General features: G+C 39.5%; 2 protein-coding genes across 2 annotated transcripts; one reads left to right on the forward strand and one right to left on the reverse strand.

Moving 5' to 3' along the window:
* Positions 1-2,448: 2,448 nt before the first annotated feature.
* HAUS1 (HAUS augmin like complex subunit 1) lies at positions 2,449-15,484 on the reverse strand. Its single transcript, XM_014828960.3, has 9 exons — positions 15,352-15,484; positions 14,415-14,589; positions 8,051-8,186; positions 6,775-6,909; positions 5,808-5,931; positions 5,348-5,413; positions 4,484-4,555; positions 4,194-4,241; positions 2,449-2,705 (listed from the first exon to the last, which is right to left on the reverse strand). Exons 1-9 carry the CDS (start codon positions 15,379-15,381, stop codon positions 2,655-2,657), a joined length of 837 nt encoding a protein of 278 aa, XP_014684446.2. The 5' UTR covers positions 15,382-15,484; the 3' UTR covers positions 2,449-2,654.
* A 2,205-nt stretch (positions 15,485-17,689) lies between these two features.
* On the forward strand, positions 17,690-26,562 carry ATP5F1A (ATP synthase F1 subunit alpha). Its single transcript, XM_070513121.1, has 12 exons — positions 17,690-18,077; positions 19,537-19,615; positions 20,600-20,769; positions 22,549-22,722; positions 22,809-22,975; positions 23,167-23,315; positions 23,667-23,818; positions 23,931-24,155; positions 24,882-24,989; positions 25,116-25,260; positions 26,052-26,202; positions 26,341-26,562. Exons 1-12 carry the CDS (start codon positions 18,018-18,020, stop codon positions 26,420-26,422), a joined length of 1,662 nt encoding a protein of 553 aa, XP_070369222.1. The 5' UTR covers positions 17,690-18,017; the 3' UTR covers positions 26,423-26,562.
* The last annotated feature ends 269 nt before the right edge of the window (positions 26,563-26,831 follow it).

Consider the following 26,831-nt stretch of genomic DNA (forward strand, 5'->3'; position numbering starts at 1 on the left):
ATTCTGTTGTTTAAATATTCCGTAACCTTGCTGATTTTTTTTCTGCCTATCAATTACTGAGAGAAGTATGTAATCTACCTACCATGATTGTGGATCCATTTATCCTTATTTTTAAGATATTTCTCTCATGTACAGTATATACTCAGAGGTTTTTAAAAAAACCTATTCTTTCAATCTTTGTTTTTTAACTAAAACATTTTCTCACTCACATTTAATATAATTATTGTTTTATAAAATTATGCTGGTCCCAAGTTTCTCTTCTGATTCTTATATTGTACATTTTTTGCTCTCCTTTTCCTTTGAACATTAATTTCAAAAGCTACTTTTTTTTTTGAGGAAGATTAGCCCTGAGCTAACAGCTGCCACCAATTCTCCTCTTTTTACTGAGGAAGACTGGCCCTGAGCTAACATCCATGCCCATCTTCCTCTACTTTATATGTGGGATGCCTGTCACAGCATGGCTTGACAAGTGGTGCCATGTCCACACCCAGGATCTGAACCAGCAAACCCCGGGCTGCTGACCCAGAAAGTGCAAACTTAACTGCTGTGCCACACGCTGGCCCCCAAAACTACTTTTATCAGTTAGCTACTACAGCTAACAAACGGCCCAAAGCTTAAAATAAGCTTCAAACAACAATCATTTATCATTTCTCATGATTCTATGGGTTGACTCTGTGGGCTTCTGGCCTGAGCCAGCTTGGTTGATCTCTGTGGTCTGCTGGTGGTTCGATTGGGGCTGGACAGTCCAAGAGGGCCTTGTTCACCTATCTGACAGTTTGCAGCCTGTATGATCTTGGCATGGGGGCAGAACTCAGCTGGAATTACTTATCTCGGCTCCATGTAGTTTTTTACCCTCCAGTAGTCTGGTTTTATTTACATGGTGGTCTTAGAATTCCAGAGCAGTAAGAGGGCAAGTGCCAAAGCACAAGCAGTTTTTAATCCTTTGCTTTTCTGACATTTGCTGTTGTCTCAATGGTCAAAACAAATCACAGGGCCAAGCCAGATACCAGAGGTGGAGATACCGACTCTGCCTCTTGATGAGAGAAGTGGTAAAGTCACAATACAAAGGGTAAGCACACAGGGATGGGAGAAATTATTGTGGTCATTTCCACAATCCATCTACCAAGCTGCCTTACCAAAAGTGCTGCAATTAAATCAAAAGACAAATGACAAACTTGGAGAAATAGTTACAACTCAAATCACAAAAGATTAACTTAGCTAATACATAAGGAGCTCCTATAAATTATTAAGAAAAAGACCAAACCACAATACCTATATGGCTAAAGGAGATAGACAGCTTCCAAAAAAGGAAATACGAGTGTCTTCTGTATTTTGTATTATATTTATGGGAAAGGAGAGGAGGGACATTTCTAAGGTCTTTTAGATAATCTTATAAAAACCTGGTTGCTTCTTCAATCTAAGTGCCCATCAACAGATGAATGGATAAAGAAGATATGGTATATATATACAAAGCAGTATGACTCAGTCATAAAAAAAGACAAAATTGTCCCATTTGCAACAACAGGGATGGACCTTGCGGGTATTATGCTAAGTGAAATAAGTCAGACAGAGAAAGACAAACACCATATGATTTCACTCATATGTGGAAGATAAACAAACAAACAAATGCACAGATAGAGAGAACAGACTGGTGGTTACCAGAGGGGAAGGAGGTGGGGGAGGGCAAAAAGGGTAGAGGGGTACATATGTATGGTGACGAATGGAAACTAGACTTTTGGTGATGAATATGATACAGTCTGTACAGAAGCTGGAATATAACAATGTACACCTGAAATTTACACAACGTTATAAACCAACGTGACCTCAACAAAATAACTTTTAAAAAACCTGATTGCTTTCTTAAACATATGCTACAGAATTTTTAAAAGTACAGAAAGGTGCAAAGTGAAAAATCTCTCTTTCTTCTTCCCTACAGCACGTTTGTCATGTCCTTTGATTTGACTTATGAAAGATTTTGCCATGCAGGAATTTTTAGTATTTTAAAATTTTCAAATATTTTAATCATTTAATTTATGGCTCCTGGATTTTAGCTATATGTTTCCGACTCTAACATTATGTAAAAATCCAAACATTAAAACTCCTCCAAGACTTCTTTTACTATCTTTTTTTTAATATTTAAATCTTTGATCTTTTGGAATTATCTTGACATAAGCTGTGAAGTATGGATCTAGCACCATGTGTTGAATTAGCCATCTCCCTACTATTGATCTAAAAGGTCATCTTTTTCATAAACTAAATTCCTGCATATATTAACATTTGGAGGTAGGCAGGTGAGCTGATCAGAAAGAACGACAGCAAACCGCTGGAGAGGGAAGGGTGGGAGAAACGTAACTGGAGATGCAGGTCACTCAGCTGACCTAAGCAACTGCATGACAACTGTCACTATGTCCACCTAAGAGAACTACTGAAGGACACTTAACTGCCAGCAACATGGAAAACCAACAACATTTTTTAATATGAAAACGATCAGGACACAAAAATGCAATACACAGGAACCACTATTCTATCAATAACGAAATTAACTCATCTAAGAACACAAAAATTAAGTTATTAAGGAATGCCAACAGGAAACAATTCTTTAAAGTCCTATGCGATTTACTTCGTTAGGGAAGACGAAGTTTATTTGTCTCTGGTCAGAGTTCCATCATGTCTACTTTCTTTGTAAGTTCAGCTTCAATGATATCCTAAAGGAAAAAAGAAACACCATAAATACTTTAAATAAGGACAGAAAACAGATGTTCTAACTTCTAATGTTATTTAAAATAAGGGAACCAAAGGGGCTGGCCCCGTGGCCGAGTAGTTAAGTTCGCGCGCTCCGCTGCAGGCGGCCCAGTGTTTCGTTAGTTCGAATCCTGGGCGCGGACATGGCACTGCTCATCAGACCACGCTGAGGCAGCATCCCACATGCCACAACTAAAAGAACCCACAACGAAGAATACACAACTATGTACCGGGGGGCTTTGGGGAGAAAAAGGAAAAAATAAAATCTTTAAAAAAAAAAAATAAGGGAACCAAAAAAGAAAAACATTCAATCAGAAATCTTTAAAAATACCATTATGAATGAATACTAAACATGCTTTTAGACATCCCCTTGCTTTCACATCTCCCCCCTACTTCCCACACCCTAAAAGTTTTCAGACTCCTGATTCTAATAAACAACTAAAGGAGTAAGAAAACCCTTTAGAGAGATGAATCAGTGTAATGACACATAAACAGATTTTTTCTGACCTCTTCTCCTTTTGCAATGTCTCTCACATCAGCTCTTTTCCTTTCTCATTGCCACTGTTCTCAATACTTTGCACCTGGCCTAAATAGGCCAGTTGGTCTCTGCAACTTTCTTTCTCCCTCCTCCAATCTACTCTATACACTGATTCCAGAATAATCTTCCTAAAGAACTGGCCTGATTAAAAAGCATACCTTTGATCACATTTCCCTTTAGTTTAAAAAACAAGGAAACACACAGCAACTTTCAGTCATCCCCTACAGCCTCCAAGTTCAACTATCATAAACCAATTGACCTTCTTCGGCCCCATCTTCCACTGTTACTCCTAAGCAGCTGGACTGTATCACTTGCCAAAGCTTGGAAAAGTCCTCCATGTTTTTTCAGCTCTTATGCCTTTGTTAATTCCTTTTGCCTAGAACATCCTGTCTCTCAACCCCTCTTTTCCACCCAGGAAAATCTATGCAAAATTTTAAAAGACTACTATGTACTTTTTATGGGGAAAAAATATACACATATGCCAAAAAAGTATTAAAAGATGCACAGGAAGGATACACAGCAACTTTGGGACTATGATTTACCTCTGAGGAAGGAAAGAAGAAGGATGAAGGGAGCTTTAGCTATATCAGCATTTATTTTATTTTTTTTAAATTTTTTTTATTTTTTAGGAAGATTAGCCCTGAGCTAACATCTGCTGCCAATCTTCCTCTTTTTTTTTTGCTGAGGAAGCCTGGCCCTGAGCTAACATCCGTGCCCATCTTCCTCCACTTTATATGTGGGACGCCTACCACAGCACGGCTTGCCAAGCAATGCCATGTCCGCGGTTGGGATCCAAACCGACGAACCCTGGGCCACTGAAGTGGAATGTGTGAACTTAATTGCTGCACCACCGGGCTGGCCCCTATTTTATTTCTTTTAAAAAAATTTGAAGGAAAAAAATGGAACTACTTACTAATTCTCGCTTTGCTTCTTCAATTTTCACCTGAGCAAGAGATGGATTCTTTTAAAGAAAAATTAAAAAAGAAAGGTTATATTGTCTCAACAAGGACTCAAGGGGGAAAAAACACAACAACTGTTTTCAAAAGGCAAAAAACCTTACATAAAGTATATCCAATGTACATATAATACTGAAATTCAGCACAGACTTTAAGTCCTTAAACATGGACCTGGTATTTTCACGGTCATTTAGTACTCTTGGGGAAAGTTGGAGATGACTTTTTTTTAATTCACAAAAATAATTACCGGCATTAAATCTAAATAGGACTCCAATTTTTTCTTCAAAGGTATAGTCTGTTGTTTTAGTTCTGCCAATTTCTGGGAATGAAAAAAACAGAATCACAGAGTATTAGCTATATTCACAACGCAACTAAACATTGCCCATTTCTGAAATAAAAAAAAATAAAGCACTAATATTAGAATATTTTAAATAATGTATCAAAGAGCTTCAAAGACAAACGGATAACAAACTCATTTCCAGTGGAAATAATTCTTGTAAGATGCTTAAAATGGAAAAGTTATACTCCCATTTACTAAGAATAGGATTTAAGTATGCTTTCTAGGAATATAGAATAATGTGATGAAGAGGAATCAGAATGTAAAGGAAGAGAGTCTCAAATACGTATTTATGAACTGTCAACTTCAGATTCCAAAAATCAACATACAAAAAGATCTTAAGAATATTAAAACAGAACAAAACCCCCTATTTCTCCCTCTCCCCACCAAAATAGATAAAACCCTATATAACCTAAAAACCCAGAATTGCATTCTACAGGAGTTTTGGGGCCTGCATTTCTACTCTACTCTGAAAGAGAAGAAAGAGGAGGACCCACGTGGTTAACACATAGTCCTTCAATAACTGTTTAATAAATAAATCAATAATACATAACTGACTCCAGCAAAGAGTTTCTAGCATAGAGTAATAAAGGAAACCAAACGAATGTGAGGATATATCTAGCTAAACAGGTAATCAGGAAATAAATATTGGTGAACACAAAGTACAGACGTAAAGGAAAAGAAATCAGGTTAATAGTGAATGAAGCTCTAAAAAAAGAATCAAGTGAAAAAGCATCGCACTAAGAAAGTTAAACTGGGTTAAAATAAGCTCACCTCTGAAAGGGCTACTAGTGACTGATGAGACAGAGAGGCATCCAAGCCTCTGGCTGAAAGTTGCTCCTACAATTACAAAAAAGGGAGTTCAGCTAAAAAAATTATTTTGAAAGCATCATGAAATATTTTCAACATAATACACAGTAAAGAGAGGATACAAATCTTAATGAAAAACTATACATGCATCTAAGCACTTCACTGGTGCATGTGAATCATTTCTAACAGTCACAGATTTGTGACAGGATGGGTGCAGCGCTGAAGAGCCTGAGCTTTGGGGCCTGGCTGCCTGCATTTGAATCTGGATCCTCCGCTAAGCAGCTATGTACCCTGGGGCAAGTTAGCTGTCTTCTCTGTAGTTCCCTTGCCTGTAAAAAGGGAATAACAATACTGCCTAGTTGTGAGGATCAAGGTCTAAAAGGAGTCTGAAGAGAGCTAAATACATTCAGTCCTTCACACAAACCTCGGCAGCTCTGATTCCACATCTGAATTCCTCTGACTTCACTTTTAGGAAGTTCATGTTCTGAAGACGATTGTCAACTTTGGCCCTTTCCGTAGACAGATGCAACTCTGCTTTCTTGAGATCCCTTTAAAAAGTAAAGTTGAAAACATTTTATTCTCCTCAGTAAAATTATTATAAAAAAGAAACTCTATTGCTTTTTGGATTCAACACTGAAGTAGCCAAGAGTAACACACTTGCTGGATTTCCTACCATCAATTTTATATCCCAGATTAGCTACCATGCGTTCTTCCAGGTCATCTTCCCCTCCATGCTGCCATCTGAGATTTTTCTCAAAGAATAATAAATAATTTTAAAATTAATCTATGCCAATTATTCTTGGAGAAAGTAAATCTGCTGCTCAAAAAAGTGATTTAACATATCCTACAGCCAATCTGAATTATGGAAGTCTCAAAAGCTTCTATCCTAAATGTGAATGACACAGTGTCTTGCATATACATATTCAATATTTGTTGAATAAATTTACACACCACCAAATTACTCGTGCATATACATACTGCTGACCCACAGCATCTAATCTCTGGGGCAACAGAGATCTAAGGAAGGTCCAGAGCCTCAAGGGAGATACTGGGACTCCAGTAAGAAAGGGAAACAAAATATAATGTGACTTTAAGTTGCATCATAGCTTTAAAGTAAAAAAAAAATTCACATACATTTTGATAACTATAAAACCAAAATTATTTGTAAAAAAGAGAAAAAGGTAAGAAATTGTATGAAGTAAAAGGTGAAAGTCTATACCCAACCACCCCCTACCTCTACCCAAGTCATTTTCAACTTAAAAAAATACTTTATGGACCCCATCTCCTAATGTGTTGTTATAAATCACATCTATTGCCAGAACGAAATCCAACAGTGTCCCATTACTGCCTTTATAATAAAAATTGTCACCACTTCCAACTCAATTACTTACTCTCGTAGACATTTTTCTAACACTAAAGTTGCAGTCAGATTTTTTTCAAGTTTTGCCAATTCGAGCTTGATTTCTTCATTTTTGGATTTGGTACGAAAAAGATCAGAAGTCAAATCATTCACTGCAGGGATAAAACTAAAAAAAGAACCTGGTCACATAAATGGACATTAAGGACAATAATTACAATTATTCCTCATTTCTAGCAATGATCTTATCTCTGCATGGATTCCACTATAACCATGCTATTTCGTACCTCTACACATTTTTTACATGCTGTTCCCATTACCCGGGAAGTCCTTCTTCAACTGGCAAAGTTCCACTTGTCCTTCAAAACTCAAATAAGATTTACTCCCATTCTGTAATTCACTACCCCTTTCTCTGTGCTACTTAGTTACAGCTCGTCCATTCTTGTACTGTTGCAGCTGTCACTCTGTGTTGTAGTTTTACATGTCCATCTTCCTTATTTGACCAGAAGCAGAGACTGTCCTTGCTGGCAGTTGTTATCTTTTCATCTCTGCTTCCCTACTGCCTCTATATGTATATAGTTACATATAGTTATATGCCTAGTATATAATTCTATTTGGTATCTGCTGAATTGACTTAATTCAAGTCTAGATTTCTGCTGCCATACAGCCTACATGTTCTTATACCTGAAATGCTACTCTGAGCATCTATATACATTCCAAGTCCGTATATTGGCAATTACGTAGAATAGCTTTACAGTTCTCTGATTATAAGTTGTAGTGGTCATCTAGCTAAGATAAGCCCACCAGAGACAGTCATATGGACTTTGGAGTCCAATTCTGTCATTTATTAGCTCAGAGAAGTTATTAACAAATCCCTCCTGAGCTTGTTTCCTCTTGTTGGAAGAATAATATCATTATATAGGTGAAATGCCTGTCACATATAAAGGTCCTTAACCTACTCTACTCAGTAGAGTATGGACAGCACCAAAGTTCACTATGCTCAACCAAATAACTTAGCCCGCTGCTGTTCTTACTGTTTATAGGGAAAAATGTAAGTGAGACCTAATCCCTTCCCCAATACACATGAGAACCAAACCTCACCCTGGAAGAAAACACGAAAATTTACCAACACCAAGTTTATCTGATTTAATTATACATACTCACTAGAATGATAAGGAGTCAACTAAATTCAGTGTTTTTGCATTTACTGTTAATTTCCTATATAAAATTACCTTGAGAAACAAACAGTCCTTAGTTTAAGACCTTATAGCATACATGATTGAGGAAGTTAAAACTGTCACAAGAATTACCTAGCTAGTGAGGTGTCCTTTGTTTCAAGGGCCACTGCACTGTCAACCAAAGCATTCAGGTACCTAGAACCAGTGCCAGACAGATTGGCAGGGGAAAAATTCACACTCTCCATGAGAAGGTCCTGAAGATGCTTGGCTGAAAAGATATAAGAGTTCGATGGTGACTAAGATGTTTGTTTTATTTTATTTTTAACAGCTTTATTGAAATCTTTCACATATCACACAACCCACACACCTAAAGTATATAATTCAGTGGCTTTCAGTACCTTCACAGAGTTGTGTGCCCATTGTATTGATCAATTTTAGAACATTTTCATCACCCCAAAAAGAAACCCCACATTCTTTAGTCATCATTTTCCAATTCCTTAACCTATAAAACCCTAGAGACCACTAATCTCAATTCTGTCTCTATTCATTTGCCTATTCCAGACATTTCACATAAATGGAATCATATAATATGTGGTCCTTTGTCACTGGCTTCTTTCACTCAGCATAACAGTTTCAAGGTTCATCCACGCTGTAGCAGGTGTCAGTACTGCACTCCATTTCATGGCTGAATAATATTCCATTGGATGGCTCTACCACATTTTATTTATCCATTCATCCATTGACGGACATTTGGGTTACTCCCACTGTTTGGCTATGATGAATAAATGCTGCTATAAATATTCATGTATGGGTTTTTAAATAGACATATGTTTTCATTTTTCTTGGGTATATACTTAGGAGTGGAATTGCTGGTCATATGGTAACTTTGTTTAACCATTTGAGGAATTGCCAGACTGTTTTCCACAGCAACTGTATGAATTTACATTCATACAGAAGTGTATGAGGGCTCCAGTCTCTCCACATCTTCACCAACAGTTGTCACTATTTATTTTTTATTTCTTTTTGCATAGTGATCATTCACAGAACTGAATAATGATCAATGAAATGACAACTCGAGACTTAAATAACAATTTTTTTGGGGGGGTGAGGAAGATCGGCCCTGAGCTAACATCTGTGCCAGTGTTCCTCTATTTTTTGTCTGTGGGATGCTACCACAGCATGGCTTGATGAGCAGTGTGTAGGTCTGCATCTGGGATCCAGATCTGCGAACCCCAGGCTGCAAAAGCAGAACATGTGAACTTAACCACTACACCAGCAGGCTGACCCCAATATTTGTCTTTTTGATTATAGCTCTCCTTGTAGGTGTTAAGTGGAATTGTGGTTTTGATTCAAATTTCCCTCATGACAAATGATGCTGTGCTCACTGGCCATTTGTCTATCTTCTTGGGAGAACTGTATATTCATATCCCTTACCCACTTTTAATTGGATTGTCTTTTTATTATTGAGTTGTATAAATTCTTTATATGTTGTAGATACAAATCCCTTATCAGATATATAATTTGCAAATATTTTCTCCCATTCTGTGGGTTGTTCTTTCATCTACTTGACAATGTCCTTTGAGAACAAAAGTTTTTAATTTTGATGGTGCCCAATTTACAAATTAGTAAATTTATCAATTTATTTTTAATTCTGTTGCTTGTGTTTTTGGTATCATAGCTAAGAAATCATTGCCAAATCCAACATTACAAAGATATATACCTATGTTGTCTTTTGAATTTTAGGGTTAGCTCTTACATTTAGGTTTTCCATTCAATTTTGAGTTAATTCTTATATATGATATGAGGCAGGGTCCAACTTCATTCTCATACATGTGTGTATCCAGTTATCCCAGCACTAATCATTGAAAAGGCTATTCCTTCCTCCATTGAGTTGTTTTGTCACCCCTATCAAAAATCAAGTGACCAGGAGTCCAACTTTCAGCCGAATAGCACAAGGAGCTCTGCTGACCTGCTCTCCAGTGAAACTGATGAAAATTCAAAAAAAGAAACAGAAAAGTAAAAAGAAAGCCACCCCAAACCAAAACACAACCACTTAAAGCCTCTGGAAATGGTCCTAAGGACAAACAGCAAATGAACAAACATCTATTCAAGAAAATCTATGAAAATTCAGTAAGGAAGGTGAGTCTGTTGTTTTTAACCAAGATCACTCTCTCCTCTTCCCTCCCAGCTCAGGGAGGTGGAGGCTCCATCCAGACTGCTGCAGTCAAGAAGGCAGGGCTCCCTCTGCCCCCAGCTCCCTGTCAGAGGGCTTTCTTTCCAGGAGGGACAAAGCTTCAATGTTTCTCATTCTGCCACCAGTTATCGGTGGCTGAGACCGAGTCCTAGGTGAACGTAGTCAAGAGGTGTGGGATCTCTTCCTCCACGCAGCCACTGCTCTTGGAACAGAAGCTCTACCTTGGGGTGAGGCACACTGAGAATACTGGTGCCCCAATGGCCCTTGCACCAGCTCATGCGGCAGTGGCTCCAAACCAGAAAAGGCAAGCTGAGAGGACCTAAGATGGCTGCACTCCCCTCCACCAAGCACTCAGCATCTACACTAGGCTGTCACTCAGAGAAAAGCATGCCATTGTCTCTACCCTCAGCTCCAGAGCCCTGGCTCAGAGACTTTGCCTTGAGGAAGAAGCAAGCTATAACACAGATAGGTCCCAATATCTTCCAAAAGGAACTGACTTCATTTGCAACAGACCCTGGAGAAGTTCAAGCCTAAGGAGACTCTCAAGAATAGTGGAAGCTGTACTAAAAGGCAATTGGGAGGAGAGTCAAGATACAGGTTAAATGGTAGGCCAGCTAATTTGCATGAAAGGACCAGAAAATAAGACATCTAGGAGGAGCCATCTTTGGGTCAGAACAAATATCAAATACTGACCTTAGAAACGATTCCCTTAAGAGTGCCAGAATTTGATTAGATTAGCTTGTAGGGCAACTAATGCCCCAGGGTATTGCTGAAAGCAATAATCAATTGTCAGTTAGTGGGATTTTACAGACGAGTGTGGTCTGTGAAAGAAAGGAAGCCAGTCCTACCAAAACCACTGTCATTGCAGAGTGACTGTGGGCATACTCAAGTATGTAACTCCCTGGGGAGCGACAGCAGAGGCTTAACACTGTCGGGGGTAAACAGACTTCACTAAAACAATCCAGTCAGTCATTAAACAAACAAACAAGAAAATAACAATAACAAGCTCTGTGGGAACTAGTACCCAGAGTTGCTAAAATGTACCTAAAATGTACTCTAAAAATGTACTCTAAAATGTCCATTCACTGACAAAAAAATGTGAGGAATGCAAAAAACAAGAAAGCATGACCTACGTTAAAAAGCAAGCAATAGAAACTGCCTGTGAGAATAATCAGATGTTGGATTTGTCAGAAAAGACTTGGAAATAGCCATAATTAACATGTTCACAGTACTAAAGGAAACCATGATTCAAGAATCAACAAAAGGTAAGATGACAATGCGGCATCAAATAGAGAATATTAATAAAGAGATAAATTATAAACAAAGAACTCAATGGAGATTCTAGTTGAAGAGTACAATAACTGAAATGAAAAATTCACCAGAGAGGATTGACAATAGATTTGAAGTGGCAGAAGAAAGAATAAGTGAACTTGAAAACAGAACAACAGAGATTATGGAAGCTAAAGAACAGAGAGAAAAAACAATGAAAGAAAAGAGAGCCTCAGAGAAATCTGGAACACTATTAGGCACACCAACATATGCACAATGGGAGTACCAGAAGGAGAGAAGAGAGAAAGAAGTGGAAAAAAACCAGTCAAAGAAATAATGCCTGAAAATTTACCATATTTATTGAAAAACAATAACTCACATATCCAGGAATAACTTAAATAACCCAACAAATCCAAGTAGGATAAATGCAAAGAGATCCACAGACAGACAGAGTAAAAATACTGACGTAAAAGATGAGAAAATCTTGAAAACTGCAAAAATAGAGAAAAATCAGTAAAACTAAAAACTAGTTCTTAGAAAAGATCAACAAAATTGAAAAACCTTCACCTAGACTGACTAAGAAGAGAGAAGAGTCATATGACTAGAATCAGAAATGAAAGAGAGGACATCTTATTGACCTACTTACTTACTAAAAAAGATTATAAAGGAATACTATGAACAACTGTACTCAACAATTTAGATAACTTAGATGAAATGGACAAACTCCAAAAAGGACACAAGCTATGGAAACTAACTCAAGAGCGTAGATAATCTGAATAGACCTATAACAAGTGAAGAGACTGAATTAGTAATCAAAAGCTGCCCACAAAGAAAATCTCAGACCTAGATGGTTTTACCACTGAATTCTATCAAATATATAAAGAAGTAATACCACTTCTTCACCAACTCTTCCAAAAAACAGACAGGAGGGAACACTTCTCAGCTCTTTCTATGAGGCCAGTATTATCCTAATACAAAAAGACAAAGACATCACAAGACCTATTACTTATAAATATGAATGCAAAAATCCTCCACAAAATACTAGCAAATGGAATCCAGCAACCTATAAAAAAATTATATACCATGAGGATGTGGATTTATCTTAAGGATAAATGTTGGTTCAACATCTGAAAGTCAATTAATATAACACATCATATCAATAGAATAAAAAACAAAAGTGACATGATCATCTCAATAGACGCAGAAAAAGCATTTGACAAAAGCCAACACCCTTTCATGATAAAGGCACTCAACAAACTAGGAAGAGAAGGGAACTTCCCCAACTTGATAAAGGGCATCTACAAAAACCACAGCTAACATTATACTTAATGGTGAAGACTGGATGTTTTCCCTCTAAGATCAGGAAGAAGATAAGATGTCCGCTCTGGCCACATCTTCTCAATATTTTATTGGAGGTTCTAGCCAGGGAAATTTCTTTTCATTTTCCTCCTCAAATGAAGAACTGGCAGCATGAAGAATGAATGTTTTTAACAGTTTCATCTGTAGTTTCATCACCACGATTAAAAAGTCTTCAAACAAAACTTTACAACCTTTCACAATTTCTAAAAATATTTCCAAAATGTTTCAATCTCATGCTGCAAAGAACTGCACTGTGCAGAAATGAAAACTGCATCTAAAAAACAACTTTTAGCTCAAAAGTCATTCAAGTCCATAGAGCTATATGGTACCACTACTCAGAATTTAAAATTACAAACAGCCCCATGGGCTAGTGGTTAAGTTTGGCATGCTCTGCCCCAGCTCAATTCCTGGGCGCAGACCTATACCACTCGTTGGCAGCCATGCTGTGGCGGTGACCCACATACCAAACAAAGGAAGATTGGCACAGACGTTAGCTCAGGATGAATCTTCCACAAGTTAAAAAAAAAAGAGGCAGACTGGCAACAGGTGTTAACTCAGGGCAAATCTTTCTCAACCAAAAAAAAAAAAAAAAACAAGTTCACAAGCACATATATTGGAGAGTAGGAGTGTAAAGGAGCATCCCAGGGGAGGTTCTTCAGTAAGACAGAACTGTTCTGTATCCTGATTGTGGGGGTGGTTCCCAGAATCCATGTGTACAGCAAAACAAAAAGTCAAATTTACTGTATGTTAATTTTAACAAGAAAATGGGGGGAAAAAAGCACATATGCAATAGAATTAAAATATAAATTATACTACATTCAAAACATTGTATGTAACACATGCCATACACTTGGTTAAATTTAGGGCAAATATAGGTCTCATGTCCTTTCTCTTTTGTATATTCCCGCCATTAAAAGGTTTTTATCAGGGGCTGGCCCCATGGCCGAGTGGTTAAGGTCACCCACTCTGCTTCAGTGGCCCAGGGTTTTACGGGTTTGGACCCTGGGTGTGGACCTAGCATCGCTCATCAAGCCATGCTGAGGCAGTGTCCCACACAGCAGACCTGGAATGACCTACAACTAGAAAATACAACTAGGTACTGGGCAGCTTCGGGGAGAAGAAAAAACAAAAATAGATGTTAGCTCAGGGCCAATCTTTAAAAAAAAAGTTTGTATCAATCTTTATTTTTGTGGTTTGTATTATAAAAACAACAAGTGTGTTGAAAACACTTTTCAATCTACATATGCACAGCACAAAATACTAAGGCAATCCTGTGAATACAGAACAAGAGAGTGATTTGTTCAAGTCTCACAGTTCATGGCTGCCACCTCAGGTGTCCTGATGGCTCATTATGACTAATGCATGGAGACTGGAAACATCAAAAAGATATGTAAGTGAAAAGCCACAAGCATCTTGTATGTAAGGCTAGTAAGTTTAGGCTCTTATCTTTTAGGACTTACTATTTTGCTATCAGAGTACCAATAAAATATATACTAGAGTGAAATTTATGATTTATTAAGTTACTATAACAACAGATTGGAAGACAAATCTGGATAAAATAAAGAAGCAAAACTAGTAAGCAGTCTACACTAAATTAATCCCATATACTTCAGTGTTATAAAATATGGTTGCCTCTAGTTATTATCTCATTCAAAACTCTCTAATTAATCTCACCTTCTGATTCATATTCGCTTGCCTTCTGTTTCAAGTCCTCTATTACCAGGTAGACATCCCTGTCCCGGACACTGTTGCGTTCCGCAAGGTGATGCAAAATCTCTGTGGTCCGTGGATTCACCTCATATTGTGGAATGGGATGATCTCCAAATATTTTTTTCAACCACGCAGCAACCTAACCATGAAATATTAAAAGCCTTGTTTATTGTAATGGCACGAAGCAAATATGACAAAGAAGTGATCAAAAGCAAACTAAATGCTTTCCATGAATATTCTGGAGTCCTACTAACTTCACATCCTACCTTGTCGTTAGGGAGATATTAGATGTCAGGAAACACTTAAAAAGCGAGCAGGCACAATGAACAACGGTACAAGTCAAAATTAGCAGAAAACCATCCTTTCTCGAAGCTATAAAAGCAGTACGGGTTAATAATTTGCATCACTCGAATAATTTTAAAGCTCAATATGCAGGTCCTAGAGCATTATTATACGTGCAAAGTCTGAAACAAAAGAGTTGTCCTCAACACACCATAAGCCTCGCAGTGCCGGGAGGTTCCTAGAGCTGGGATGCGGGACACGGAAGCAGGTCAGGTGTGATAATTCTAGGAGGAAGCAGCGGTGAACTGGGAGGCTTCGCTGGAAGATGCGTTTAGGTTCAGAAGTCCCACTCCAGACTGCTGGGAGGGGCTTCGTACCAGCGGCCTCCTCAAACCCTCTGCAAGCCCAAGTCCAAGCCAGGGAAGGCCGGGAAACGCCCCTTCCAGGAGGGTCTAAGCAGAAGGGGGCTCGCAGATGGTGAAAGCGGCACTAAAGATGGACAGCTGAGTAGGGGGAGGAAAAAAGTGAACGTGCCGCGCCCTAGAGATCCGGCGGCTGGGCGACTGTGTCAAAGACAACGTTTCCAGAAGGCTGCAAATCCCCGCTCCCGCCCCATCACCTGCGCCTCTTTCTCCTCTTGCGCCTCCATAGCCGCTGCTCCCGCCACTTCTCGAGAGGATCCTCGCGGGACAGGCTCCCTGCTGGCTCCGAAGGCCCCGCCCACACACCGTTGGTCCCGCCCCCACGGGCCCGGGACTTCTGGGAGTTGTAGTTTTTACTAGGACTCTGGGCCGCTAAGCTCTTGGACAAGGCTGGTCCAAGCCTCCAGCCCTGCAAGGCTCTTCTTGGTTGCCGCCTTGCGGCTCTTTCCGCCCTCCGTGGTATAGTCTCCAAAACGGGAAGTAAAGCCGCGTAGAACCAGGCTGTTTTTTCCCTCTTATATTTTTATTTCTTACTTGAATTGCTTGTCTTAAAAAAAAAAATAGCTGAAACTTGTGTTTTGGATCGCAGATGTTTCCATTTCTTCCACACTGAGAGCATTAACTTGAAATTTTTACCGGCAATATGCGCTGCAGCAGTCAATCGTATCTGTTAGTTTCCACTACCAAAGAGCTAAATGTGCTGGAAACTGTTTTAAAACACTTGACAAAGCTATGCTGTGGTAGGCGTCCCATATACAAAGTAGAGGAAGATGGGCGTGGATGTTAGCTCAGGGCCAGTCTTCCTTAGCAAAAAGAGGAGGATTGGCAGCAGTTAGCTCAGGGCTAATCTTCCTGAAAAAAAAAATAATTAAAAAAAATAAAACACTTGACAGCATCCAACTACTGGCACTGTCTCTGCCACTCAGCCATTCATTTCTTGCCTTCCCTTGAGTTCTCTCCTCTCTCCATCACTCTGTAATTAACATGGTGAGAGGTTCTTTGTTTTCTACAGCAATGTATAGTTTTCTATATGTTTTCCTGTTTTTGTTTCATTCTTACAGGAATCCTGTAAAATAGGTAGACCCATATTATTTTAGCTATTTTCATATTAAAAACAGACACACATGGATCAAATGCCTTGACCAAGATTAGGCAGAAGAGCTGGAACCTGACCACAGTGTTCTGGCTCCAATTGCGTGTTTCAGTCTCCTTAGGTTATATCACACTGCTGCTGCAAACCTCCTGCAGTGTACAGTGTTATGTTAGGAAGGGCAGACCACGTGCTCAGCTGTCTGTGATGTGTAGTTTAATATCAAATTGTGGATCAGACTTAGTATCAAGTGTCTTTCTCTTAACTCATATGCGTATTGAAAATGATTAAACCTTTCTTTTCAAAGGAATCTTACTAACGAGCCAACACTATATTGTATGGCTTTCTTGTTCTTTTTGTTTCAGTCAAATATATCTCTGCTCAGTAAGCAAATTTCAGATAAGCTGGTACAGGCCTTGAGTATGGGGAAAAAAGTTATCTTTATACCCTTTGTCTACTTTCATCACTACACATTTTACAAAATATCCCTGTAACTTTGTTGTTTTTACAAACCAAAATTTTTCCTATTCCTACCCGATTCCCAGAAGAAGGACTGTCATATTTTACCATGGCTCACCTTGTAAAGGAAGTAAAATATTAAAGACAGGGATTGTTGGCCATAGGTTTGCAAGTTATGTTTTAGGAGATGACACTTTTAACCAGGTATTGATATGGTTCACCCAAATTAAGGTTTTGGGTGTAAACTAGGATTTCGTGGATGAAACTGAAAGATGCTTCTCAGAACAGTTACAAGTGAAGGCTAGTCTCCACTATCACAAAATACCCAACATCTCCCCAAAATTCAGTACATATCACAAAAATCTCAGTACCACAAAAATTCTGTGGGGGGGAAAAGTCCTGTCCCAATCTTAGTGGGTAGGTATAGAAAGTTATTTTCATCATTTCCATTTTACTCCAAACAAAAATCAGAGTCCCCACTGTCATGAAACTAGTTGCTGGTAGAGAAAAACTTGAGCCCTAGTCCGGTCTAGAGTGAGACTACTGATTAGGGACCATTCTCAGTAGGATTGGCAACCACTACTCGAACTCCTTGAGCCTGTTAACACTTTTAACACTTTTTAAACAATTTGCTCTAATTCTCAGACAAGATTCTTTTGAATCTAATCTAAAAAGAACTGCGATTCTCCAACTTGAGTGCTACCGGATCACCTAGAATGGTGTGGATGCTTGTGAAAGATTCACATTGACCCAATTTTTCGACTCAGAGGGTCTGGGGTGTGCCAGCGATCTGCCGGCCGGCAGGAAACCTCCCGCGTGCGACCCGGCCGGGGGATACCTATTTACTGTTGCTACAGCACCAAATTTTAACAGCTGTAGTCTTGAACCCGACACTACCATCCCCCCGACACCGTCAGGCAAACCGCACCAGGGACAGGCTGACGCCAACATCATCTGGTACCCCGGATGCGGCCTGGGAACTGCTTGTTACCAGGTTCCGCTAACCACGTGGTCACCCCGGGCAACCACAAGGTCGACTCGAAAGACCCAAATAAATGTGTAACGGATGCCTCGGCCAAAGCTAGCAAAAGTCCAATCACTCATTTTGAGGTTTAAATCTAAAAACTATAGGTAGAAAAAGCAACCCCCTCCCCCTAGCAAAATGCCGATTCGCGTCCGGAGGTGAAACCGAGGGGCGGTACTTCCGGGTCAGGTGGGCCGGCTGCCTTGACCTTCCTCGCTGCTCGGCCATTTTGTCCCAGTCAGTCCGGAGGCTGCGGCTGCAGGGGAACCGCCCGAGGAGGAGCTGCAAAGATGCTGTCCGTGCGCGTCGCCGCGGCCGTGGCCCGCGCCCTCCCTCGTCGGGCCGGGCTGGTGAGCACAGGGGCCCGGCGGGAGGGAGGTGGCCGGGCGGCGGCGGCGGCGGCGGGAGGCTGGCGGGCTCCGGAGCTCTTTCTGCAAGGAGGGTGAGGGGCTGTGGCGGGCGCCGCCATCTTGCACCCCTGGCTGCTCGCTGGGCAGGGCGGGCGGCGGAAGGGCCGTTTTGCTCGCTCCCGGCGCGGGCTGGTGCAGAGTGATGCAGGGGAGCCAGTGACCTCGGTGCTGTGCAGGGATGGGGCCCCGAGAGGATTCCCGTCTTGGTCTGAGGGCGGCCCGAGAGGGGCCTTGGGTGAAGGTCAGCGCTTGGGCGCCTGCTTTCCGAGGCCTGCTCGAAACGGCGAGGCTCGGCCCCGCGGGTTCTCCGGGACTCCCTCGCTGAAGGTCAAAGCCCTGTTGTCAGCTCCTGTCGAAGCGAGCTAGGGCAGCCTGACATTGCGCGAAGGTCAGCAGGCCCGGGATTGCACCTCTGCCCGGAGGTCGGTAGAGGATAGCAGTAAGTGCAGGCGGTTTCTGCCTCCTGCAGTAGGCGGTCTCGCAGGCCTGCATACTGAAGCGACCGTGGAAACGATTGTCACATACGCATTTCGTGGGGCCCATACCGTGACAGCGGTGAAGCTGGCTCCTGAGTTGTCTCAGTCTGGCTGAAAGAAGACTTTGCTCTGTGATACTTGGACATGTTTTAAGATTTCGTCCTTGAGGAATCATTAAAGACAGTGAGAACTCAAGTCAAAAAGAACATAGGTCAGAGAATACCAGTAAAGGTCAATGCCCTTCTTTACCTATGTCCCTTCAAGTTAAGAACATACTTCTTAAGTCTTATGTAAACGCTTTTATATTTACTTATTTTTTCTTTCAAAAGTGATCCCAATTTGGAAGGTGAAATAAACATACTGGCCATTTTACTGCCCTAACATAACCGCTGGCAGCCTCGTGGATTTCTGTTAGCAAAAAAAGCATTTTTAATGCCTTTCATCCACATCCTGTAGAAGACAGTAGCTTCGGAATTGACAGTGACCAGTCACACCATTACGACTTGAAGGAGGGGTCCAGATTGCCTCCAGTTTAAGAAAATCAAAAAAAAAAAAAAAAAGCATATGCCATACCTCTTAGTTTTAATCAAACTGTGACATTGACAGTTTTTGTTTGCTTTTAAAGTAAAATATGAGATCTGTTGAGATATGTCCGTTTTAGGAAGCAGTTTATCTTACTGAGAATTTCCACAACTCAATTTATAAATAGAGTATTTACAGTGTCCGGGGAACTGCATAGTAGATTTTCACATATATCAAAAGGTACTTTCTCATGTGACTAAGTCTTCTAATTTTAAGCAAAATATTTTGAATATGATTAATATTTTTCACTGATAATGTGATCAAAGTAAACCTGCATTTAAGCTTGCCACTTTTATAAAGGCTTTCTTAAAAATCAGATTTTTAAAATATTCTTGGACTAGGTCTCCAAAAATGCTTTGGGATCATCCTTCATTGCTGCAAGGAACCTCCATGCCTCTAACACTCGTCTTCAGAAGACTGGTAAGTCATTTCTGTCTCTACGTCACACTTACTACCTTGTCGTTAAATGAGAAAATAACTTACGTAGGTTACATAACTGTTGTGGGTTCTTTTTTTCCCTTTGTTAATTTTTTGTCTCAATTTTAGTTGCTATGGAATCTCAGATTCTTAACCCATAATGTGCCCTTTAGCCTTGTCTTGGTAGGGTCTCTTGTTCTAGTGAAATTAACCATAGTCATATATTTCTCTTTCAATGTTAGTGTAGTTTCTTTTTTCTAGTAGTGTGCCTTGGATGGAAACAAAGTACACATATCAGGTGGTAGGCACCCTTTCTGATTTATGAAAGATTTCTTCCCCCCCCCCCCAAAAAAATTAGAAGTAACTTTTACCCTGTGTTTTGCAATGCAAGCAGTTGCTAATCTATACCTTGGAGTCTGAATTTGCACATTGCAAATTCGATAAAGAAGTGGGGAAATGAGCACAAGAAGATGCTGGAGGTTGGGGAAATTTCTTTTGAGATGTGTATTAGGGCTTTTGAAATAAAGATAAGTATCTTCTACGTGCTAAAATCAAGAATTGTACCTACATGCCTTTAAAGGGAAAGATGCTTAACACTTTAACAATTGCTTTTTAAGGTAGACTGCCTTTTAAAAATATGCTTTTTATAGAATTTAGCTAAAACTTCAGATTTCAACATAGATACAGATTCCTTAGAAATTAAACTGAAGGATTCAAAGAGAACATTTATTTTGAGGGTGTTGCTTAATTTTATTAGCTTCTTATCTCATTTACATTTTTGTTGTGAAGTTTTTCTCTGTCGCTTGGATTCTTTTTCATAGTGATAAGTATCAAGCTTTTTTGAATAGAATCATGTATGTTATGTTTTAGAATGTAATTTGATAATTTTGATCACAGAGCTCTGGGTTTTATGTTATTGGGGAAATGGATTTTGAAGAGCTCTTGGGACCAGGTTATTTTTGTAACGTAACTGTCCTCTCTCAATAGGCACTGCTGAGATGTCCTCTATTCTTGAAGAGCGTATTCTTGGAGCTGATACCTCTGTTGATCTTGAAGAGACTGGGCGTGTCTTAAGTATTGGAGATGGTATTGCCCGTGTACATGGGCTGAGAAATGTTCAAGCAGAAGAAATGGTAGAGTTTTCTTCAGGTTTAAAGGTAAATGGTAATATGATATTTTTTTTTGATGTCTTAGCATTGGTGTCTTTTTGGTTATTCATTTGGTAATTCAGAGATTGCGTCAGTTATTTTTTTAACTTTAAATTCTCAATCTACTTCAGTGTTTTTTTATTTTGTTTTTGTCATTATCATAGACTGTGAAAACAAACTGAAGGGTTCTGGTTAACCAAGGTTTTTCCTCTAGGGGCTGGTTTACTCGTAAGTTGTAGCCACTACCACCAAGTTACAAAACTGAGTAAACTTCACCCAAATTCTAAGAAGTTAAGTCTGTTCTTTGTGGCCCTTAAGATCATCTAATACAAAAGCATTTGATAACTTCAACTAAATTTGTTTATGGTGAGAAGTTGAAAGTCATTGACTGTGTATTTCTAGTGAGAGTAGACGTGTTATTGTTGAGAAGTGAGTTAGCGGTGTAGTTATCAGAAGCTCTCTGATGATACAAGTCTACTTCTTTCTATTAGGTTGAGCCAGTTGGCCAGTGGAATGAGAAATAAAAGTTGTAGGAGTCATGGGTTCTCTGAGGAAAGCAGAGCGTGATATCCAGGTGGACAGAGGACAGTAGGATTATCTACTAAGCACACAGATAGGAGAAAGTATAGTCCTCTTGCTAGTGTCCAGTATGGAAAGAGTCTTGATGTGGAAGACTAATTATAGAGCCAAAAGTTTTGTCAGTAGCTGTAAGACTGGCTAAAAATGTAACCTCTCTTCAGTGTATATATCTTAAATATCTTTGAAAGGTGAAGCTGAAATAGATGAACTCTAAGTTTCCTTTTAGCTTTTAAGATCTAAGAGTCTAGACCAGTACTGTCCAACCAGAACTTTCTGCAATGAGAGAATGTTCTATGTGCTGTTTAAATACGGTAACTACTATACACATGAGGCTACTGAGTGTGTAGAACGTGGAGTTTCTCACTGAGAAAGTGAGAGTGGGTGATGTGTAGAGATTTGTTGATAATTGGAGGCAAACATAAGTTTCAGACTTTGGTAACATGACATTGATTAATTTAAATTTTAAATAGCCATCTGTGGTTAGTGACTGTTAAACATGAGAGATTTCGACTAAAGATATTGCACCTGCAATGATAACTCCATGACAATCTTCTCTGTTTATTGTAAGAACTTCTCTAGAGATTCCGTTACTGACCAGACTCAGTTCCTGCAATAGCCTTTTTGATTTAGGGACCTAACGTCTTAGCATGTTGAAATGAGGTTGTAATGATGAGAGATGATCCAGTGCTGTTATATTTTGAGAATTTGTTCTTGATTGAGTAGCTTTTCATTTCCCTTTCTACTAACCTGATGAGTACAGGTTCTGATTAGATAATTTTTAAAACTGTTTCTGGAGCTTCTCACAGATAAAAAGATGTGAGTCAAGTGTGTCTTAAAATTTCCACTTGACCTTGATCGCTTTGTTTTATACTGACCACCCAATTCAAAAGCCATAGTCAAAGGAAATGCAGTGAAAAAAGCTTAACCGTTTCAGTTTTTTTGCTTCTTTTAGTTCTTTGAGGATATGGTAAGGAACATGTTAGGCTTATCATAATGCTATCCTAAGATTATTCAAGGAAACATCTTGCTGTTTTAAAAGTCTTAACCAAAGAAGGTTGACTGGTGTTGGAAAAATACTCAAGAGTAAACCAGATCTAAAAGACAACACAGTTTTTTCCCCCCCTAGCTACTTTCGTATCCTGTGGCGTTGGTATATGAGACGAAGTGCCACTCAAGTTTCATGGGTGTTCAATTGTGTCTTTTGTATAGGGTATGTCTCTGAACTTGGAACCTGACAATGTTGGTGTTGTCGTGTTTGGAAATGATAAACTAATTAAGGAAGGAGATATTGTGAAGAGAACAGGAGCCATTGTGGATGTTCCAGTTGGCGAGGAGCTGTTAGGTCGCGTAGTAGATGCCCTTGGTAATGCCATTGATGGAAAGGTAGGTTTAACATTTATTAGATGCGGTTGTAGCTTCTAACAAACATCAAAACTGATTGTCCTGGGGGTTCTTTTATTGTTTTACAGGGTCCAATTGGTTCTAAGACCCGAAGGCGAGTTGGCCTGAAAGCCCCAGGGATCATTCCTCGAATCTCTGTGCGGGAGCCCATGCAGACTGGCATTAAGGCTGTGGATAGCTTGGTGCCAATTGGTCGTGGTCAGCGTGAGCTGATTATTGGTGACCGACAGACTGGGTAAAGACTGAGTAGCTTGTTAAAAGTTCTAACTAAAATTTGCTCTATGGTAAGATTACTTTGTAGGCATGGAATGGTAAATGCTTTGGATATAATGGGAGGAGAGTGGAGTGTGATGAGGATTAGTGAAATGTAAGTTGGGGAATCCTTTCATGTTTAGTAAGATTTATTTTTACTTTCTTGTTTTAAAGCAAAACATCAATTGCTATTGACACAATCATCAACCAGAAGCGTTTCAATGATGGAACTGATGAAAAGAAGAAGCTATACTGTATCTATGTTGCTATTGGTCAAAAGAGATCCACTGTCGCCCAGTTGGTGAAGAGACTTACAGATGCAGGTATGAATGAACTTTAGTCTCATTGCTGTTATTGGGAAGTCCTGTTGCTGCTAGTCTTGGGATGGCTTCTTAATGAAGGCTGAGTTTAATTTCTCCCTAATGAACTGAACTTTCTACTAATATAAATCAATAAAAAAACGAAAGCAATAAATAAAAAAAGATAGTGTAAAATGAGAGTAAATTCTAAGGTTTTGTCAGTTTTTTTAGAGTAGAAGCTATTTGACTCTGGTTAATCTTAACAGTAAATCATTTCATAGTAAAGCACTTAGATAATTTTTAGTATAGTATCCTCTGATTTAAAATCACAATATGGATAACCTGGTTAAACCTTAAAATTTATTTTCTTCTCAGATGCCATGAAGTACACCATTGTGGTTTCAGCTACTGCTTCTGATGCTGCCCCACTTCAGTACTTGGCTCCTTATTCTGGCTGTTCTATGGGAGAATATTTCAGGGATAATGGCAAACATGCTTTGATCATCTATGACGACTTATCCAAACAGGTCAAAGGAAATGTATTTTTAGAATCTGTTTGTATGTTTGCAGCACAGTGAAAGTTGACAAATGCAGCTTCTGTCTGATAGGTGAACTTCACAGTTCTTTTCTATGCTCTAGGCTGTTGCTTATCGTCAGATGTCCCTGCTGCTCCGCCGACCCCCTGGTCGTGAGGCCTATCCTGGTGATGTGTTCTACCTGCACTCCCGTCTGCTAGAGAGAGCAGCCAAAATGAACGATGCTTTTGGTGGTGGCTCCTTGACTGCTTTACCAGTCATAGAAACACAAGCTGGTGATGTGTCTGCTTACATTCCAACAAATGTCATCTCCATCACTGATGGACAGGTATTATTTTTATGATTATAAAATAAGTGTAAACACTTTGGATGATTCCAAGGCATTGGTTGAAACTAGTGGTTATGAACTGCTTTGTTAGATGCCTTTTTATTATGGAAAATTTCACTTATAAGGATAATAGTATAATGAAACCCCATGTATCTCACCCACTTAACCAATTCATGGTATGGTGTATAGTCATGCACCACATAACGTTTTGGTCAACAATGGACCATGTATACAACGGTGGGACCATAAGATTAGTACCACAATAGAGCCTAGAGTAGGCTGTACTGTCTAGGTTTGTGTACACTGATGTTCGCACAGTGACAAGATTGCCTGACAACGCATTTCTCAAAATGTATCCCATTTCTCAGAACATATCTCTTTGTTAAGCAACGTGTGACTACTTCATTCTGATTTGTACCCACTACTGTTCTTCTCCCTAGATCATTTTGAAATAAAGCCCAGAGATCATAGCATTTCACCTGTGTCTATTTTAGTATGAATATGTTATCTGTTGTTTTTCCTCATCTCATGCACGTCTTAATCTCAGCAATAGAATATGTAGGTTGATTTGGGTTGTGAAAGATTTAAGGGGCTCTCTAGCTTTTAAGAAAGAATCTTAGCATTCTTCCTCAGATCGTGGGCTTCGGTTTTTAGCCCAGTGACTTAATCTTGAAAATAGTTGATTTCTTTAAGTTTACTAGCATGTGTATTCTCCTTACATTGTAGATCTTCTTGGAAACAGAATTGTTTTACAAAGGTATTCGCCCTGCCATTAACGTTGGTTTGTCTGTGTCTCGTGTCGGATCTGCTGCCCAAACCAGGGCCATGAAGCAGGTAATTTTTGCATCACTTTGTTAGGGAGAAGGGGTGTCACTAGGCAAAATCAAAGTGTATTTTGTATAGTGCTTTGTGTCTTTAAGTATTTTAGTATTTTATGAGTTAAGCATTTCTGTATTTCAGGTGGCAGGTACCATGAAGCTGGAATTGGCTCAGTATCGTGAGGTTGCTGCTTTTGCCCAGTTCGGTTCTGACCTTGATGCTGCCACGCAACAACTCTTAAGCCGTGGTGTGCGTCTGACTGAGTTGCTGAAGCAAGGACAGTATGGTGAGTTCTTTTCATTTGGTCAGGTTCCTACTGTATCTTAGGGCCTGGGAATACCACATAGCTCCCTTCAAGCTGAAATACATGCTGTTATCTTTCATCAAAAGTACTGCGTTTTGGGCTGGCCCAGTGGCATAGTGGTTCATGCACTCCTCTTTGGCAGCCCCCGTGTTCTCAGGTTTGGATCCCAGGTGCAGACCTATGTACCGCTCATCAGGCCATGCTGTGGCAGCATCCCACATACGAAACAGAGGAAGATTGGCACGGATGTTAGCTGAGGGCCAACTTTCCTCACCAAAAAAAAGAACACCACTGCCTTTTGAATGCAATTAGTGCATATTTTACTTACTTAAAGTACAGTCCTTATCATTTGAATATAAATGCTATGAAGTAGGGAAAACTTAAGTATACTTAATATCTTTCTTTTGGGGAATTAAGACCTAGTAGATCTCCTACCTTCTTGGCTGTATGAGTGGAATTCACCAGATTTAAAGGAATGTTGGGATGTATTCATCTTGCTATAAAATTTCAGCAGATTATTTATACCCAAAACCAGATGATAAACAGTGCTTATGGAATATTCCCAAAGGTTAATCTTAAAGGCCTTGTGAATATAAGGAGAAAAATCTGTTTCCTGGAGAGGGAGGTAGGAAGGAACATTAATGTGGCATTTCTCACTATGTGAGAGTAGGTGATATATCAAGACACATTAAAAATTTGAGGGAAAAGTAAGTTTCTCTGACACATGGCCTGTATTTATTTGAGCAACTCACTTGGTTTTCTTTTCTTTTCAGCTCCCATGGCTATTGAGGAACAAGTGGCTGTTATCTATGCTGGCGTAAGGGGGTATCTTGATAAACTGGAGCCCAGCAAGATCACAAAGTTTGAGAGTGCCTTCTTGGCTCATGTTATCAGCCAACACCAAGCCCTGTTGGGCACTATCAGGTATGAACACAATTGATAGCCTCTTTTTTGTAAGTTTTAAGGTAGAAAGTTTTGTTAAAATTCTCTGGAATTCTGTAATTAGGTTAGTCATTGAATTTTGTCCAAGCCAGCTGATGATCTACTTTTCTTTCAAAATAGGACTGATGGAAAGATCTCAGAACAGTCAGATGCAAAGCTGAAAGAGATTGTGACAAACTTCTTGGCCGGATTTGAAGCTTAAACTCCTGTGGATTCACATCAAATGCCAGTTTGGTTCTCTCATCATTTGTTCTAGTAATCAGTTCCGTTGGTGAAAGGATTACTCGTATGCTCCAGATGTACAGAAATCACGTTAAAAATAAAGTTCCATATTGCTTGGTGGTTTTCTGTAGTTTGATTCTCTAAAGGAACTGAGATTACTTTGAGGAATTGGTAAACATGCTTCTTAGCTTATTTTACTTGAATACTACAATCAGCAGACCTAGATAATTCAAGGCTGAGCTCTTTGTAAGATTCTAGAGTACTTTGTGATTGATTAAAGAGAAATTAATTAGTTGGATATATGTGGCAAAGTTTATATTTGGTAATGTTGAAGAGCCTGACTGGCTTCTCTGCCCAGAAGACTAATCTGTATAAAGAAGTACTATAGA

Source organism: Equus asinus, chromosome 7 (genome assembly GCF_041296235.1).
Source record: "Equus asinus isolate D_3611 breed Donkey chromosome 7, EquAss-T2T_v2, whole genome shotgun sequence".
Lineage (NCBI taxonomy): Eukaryota > Metazoa > Chordata > Mammalia > Perissodactyla > Equidae > Equus > Equus asinus.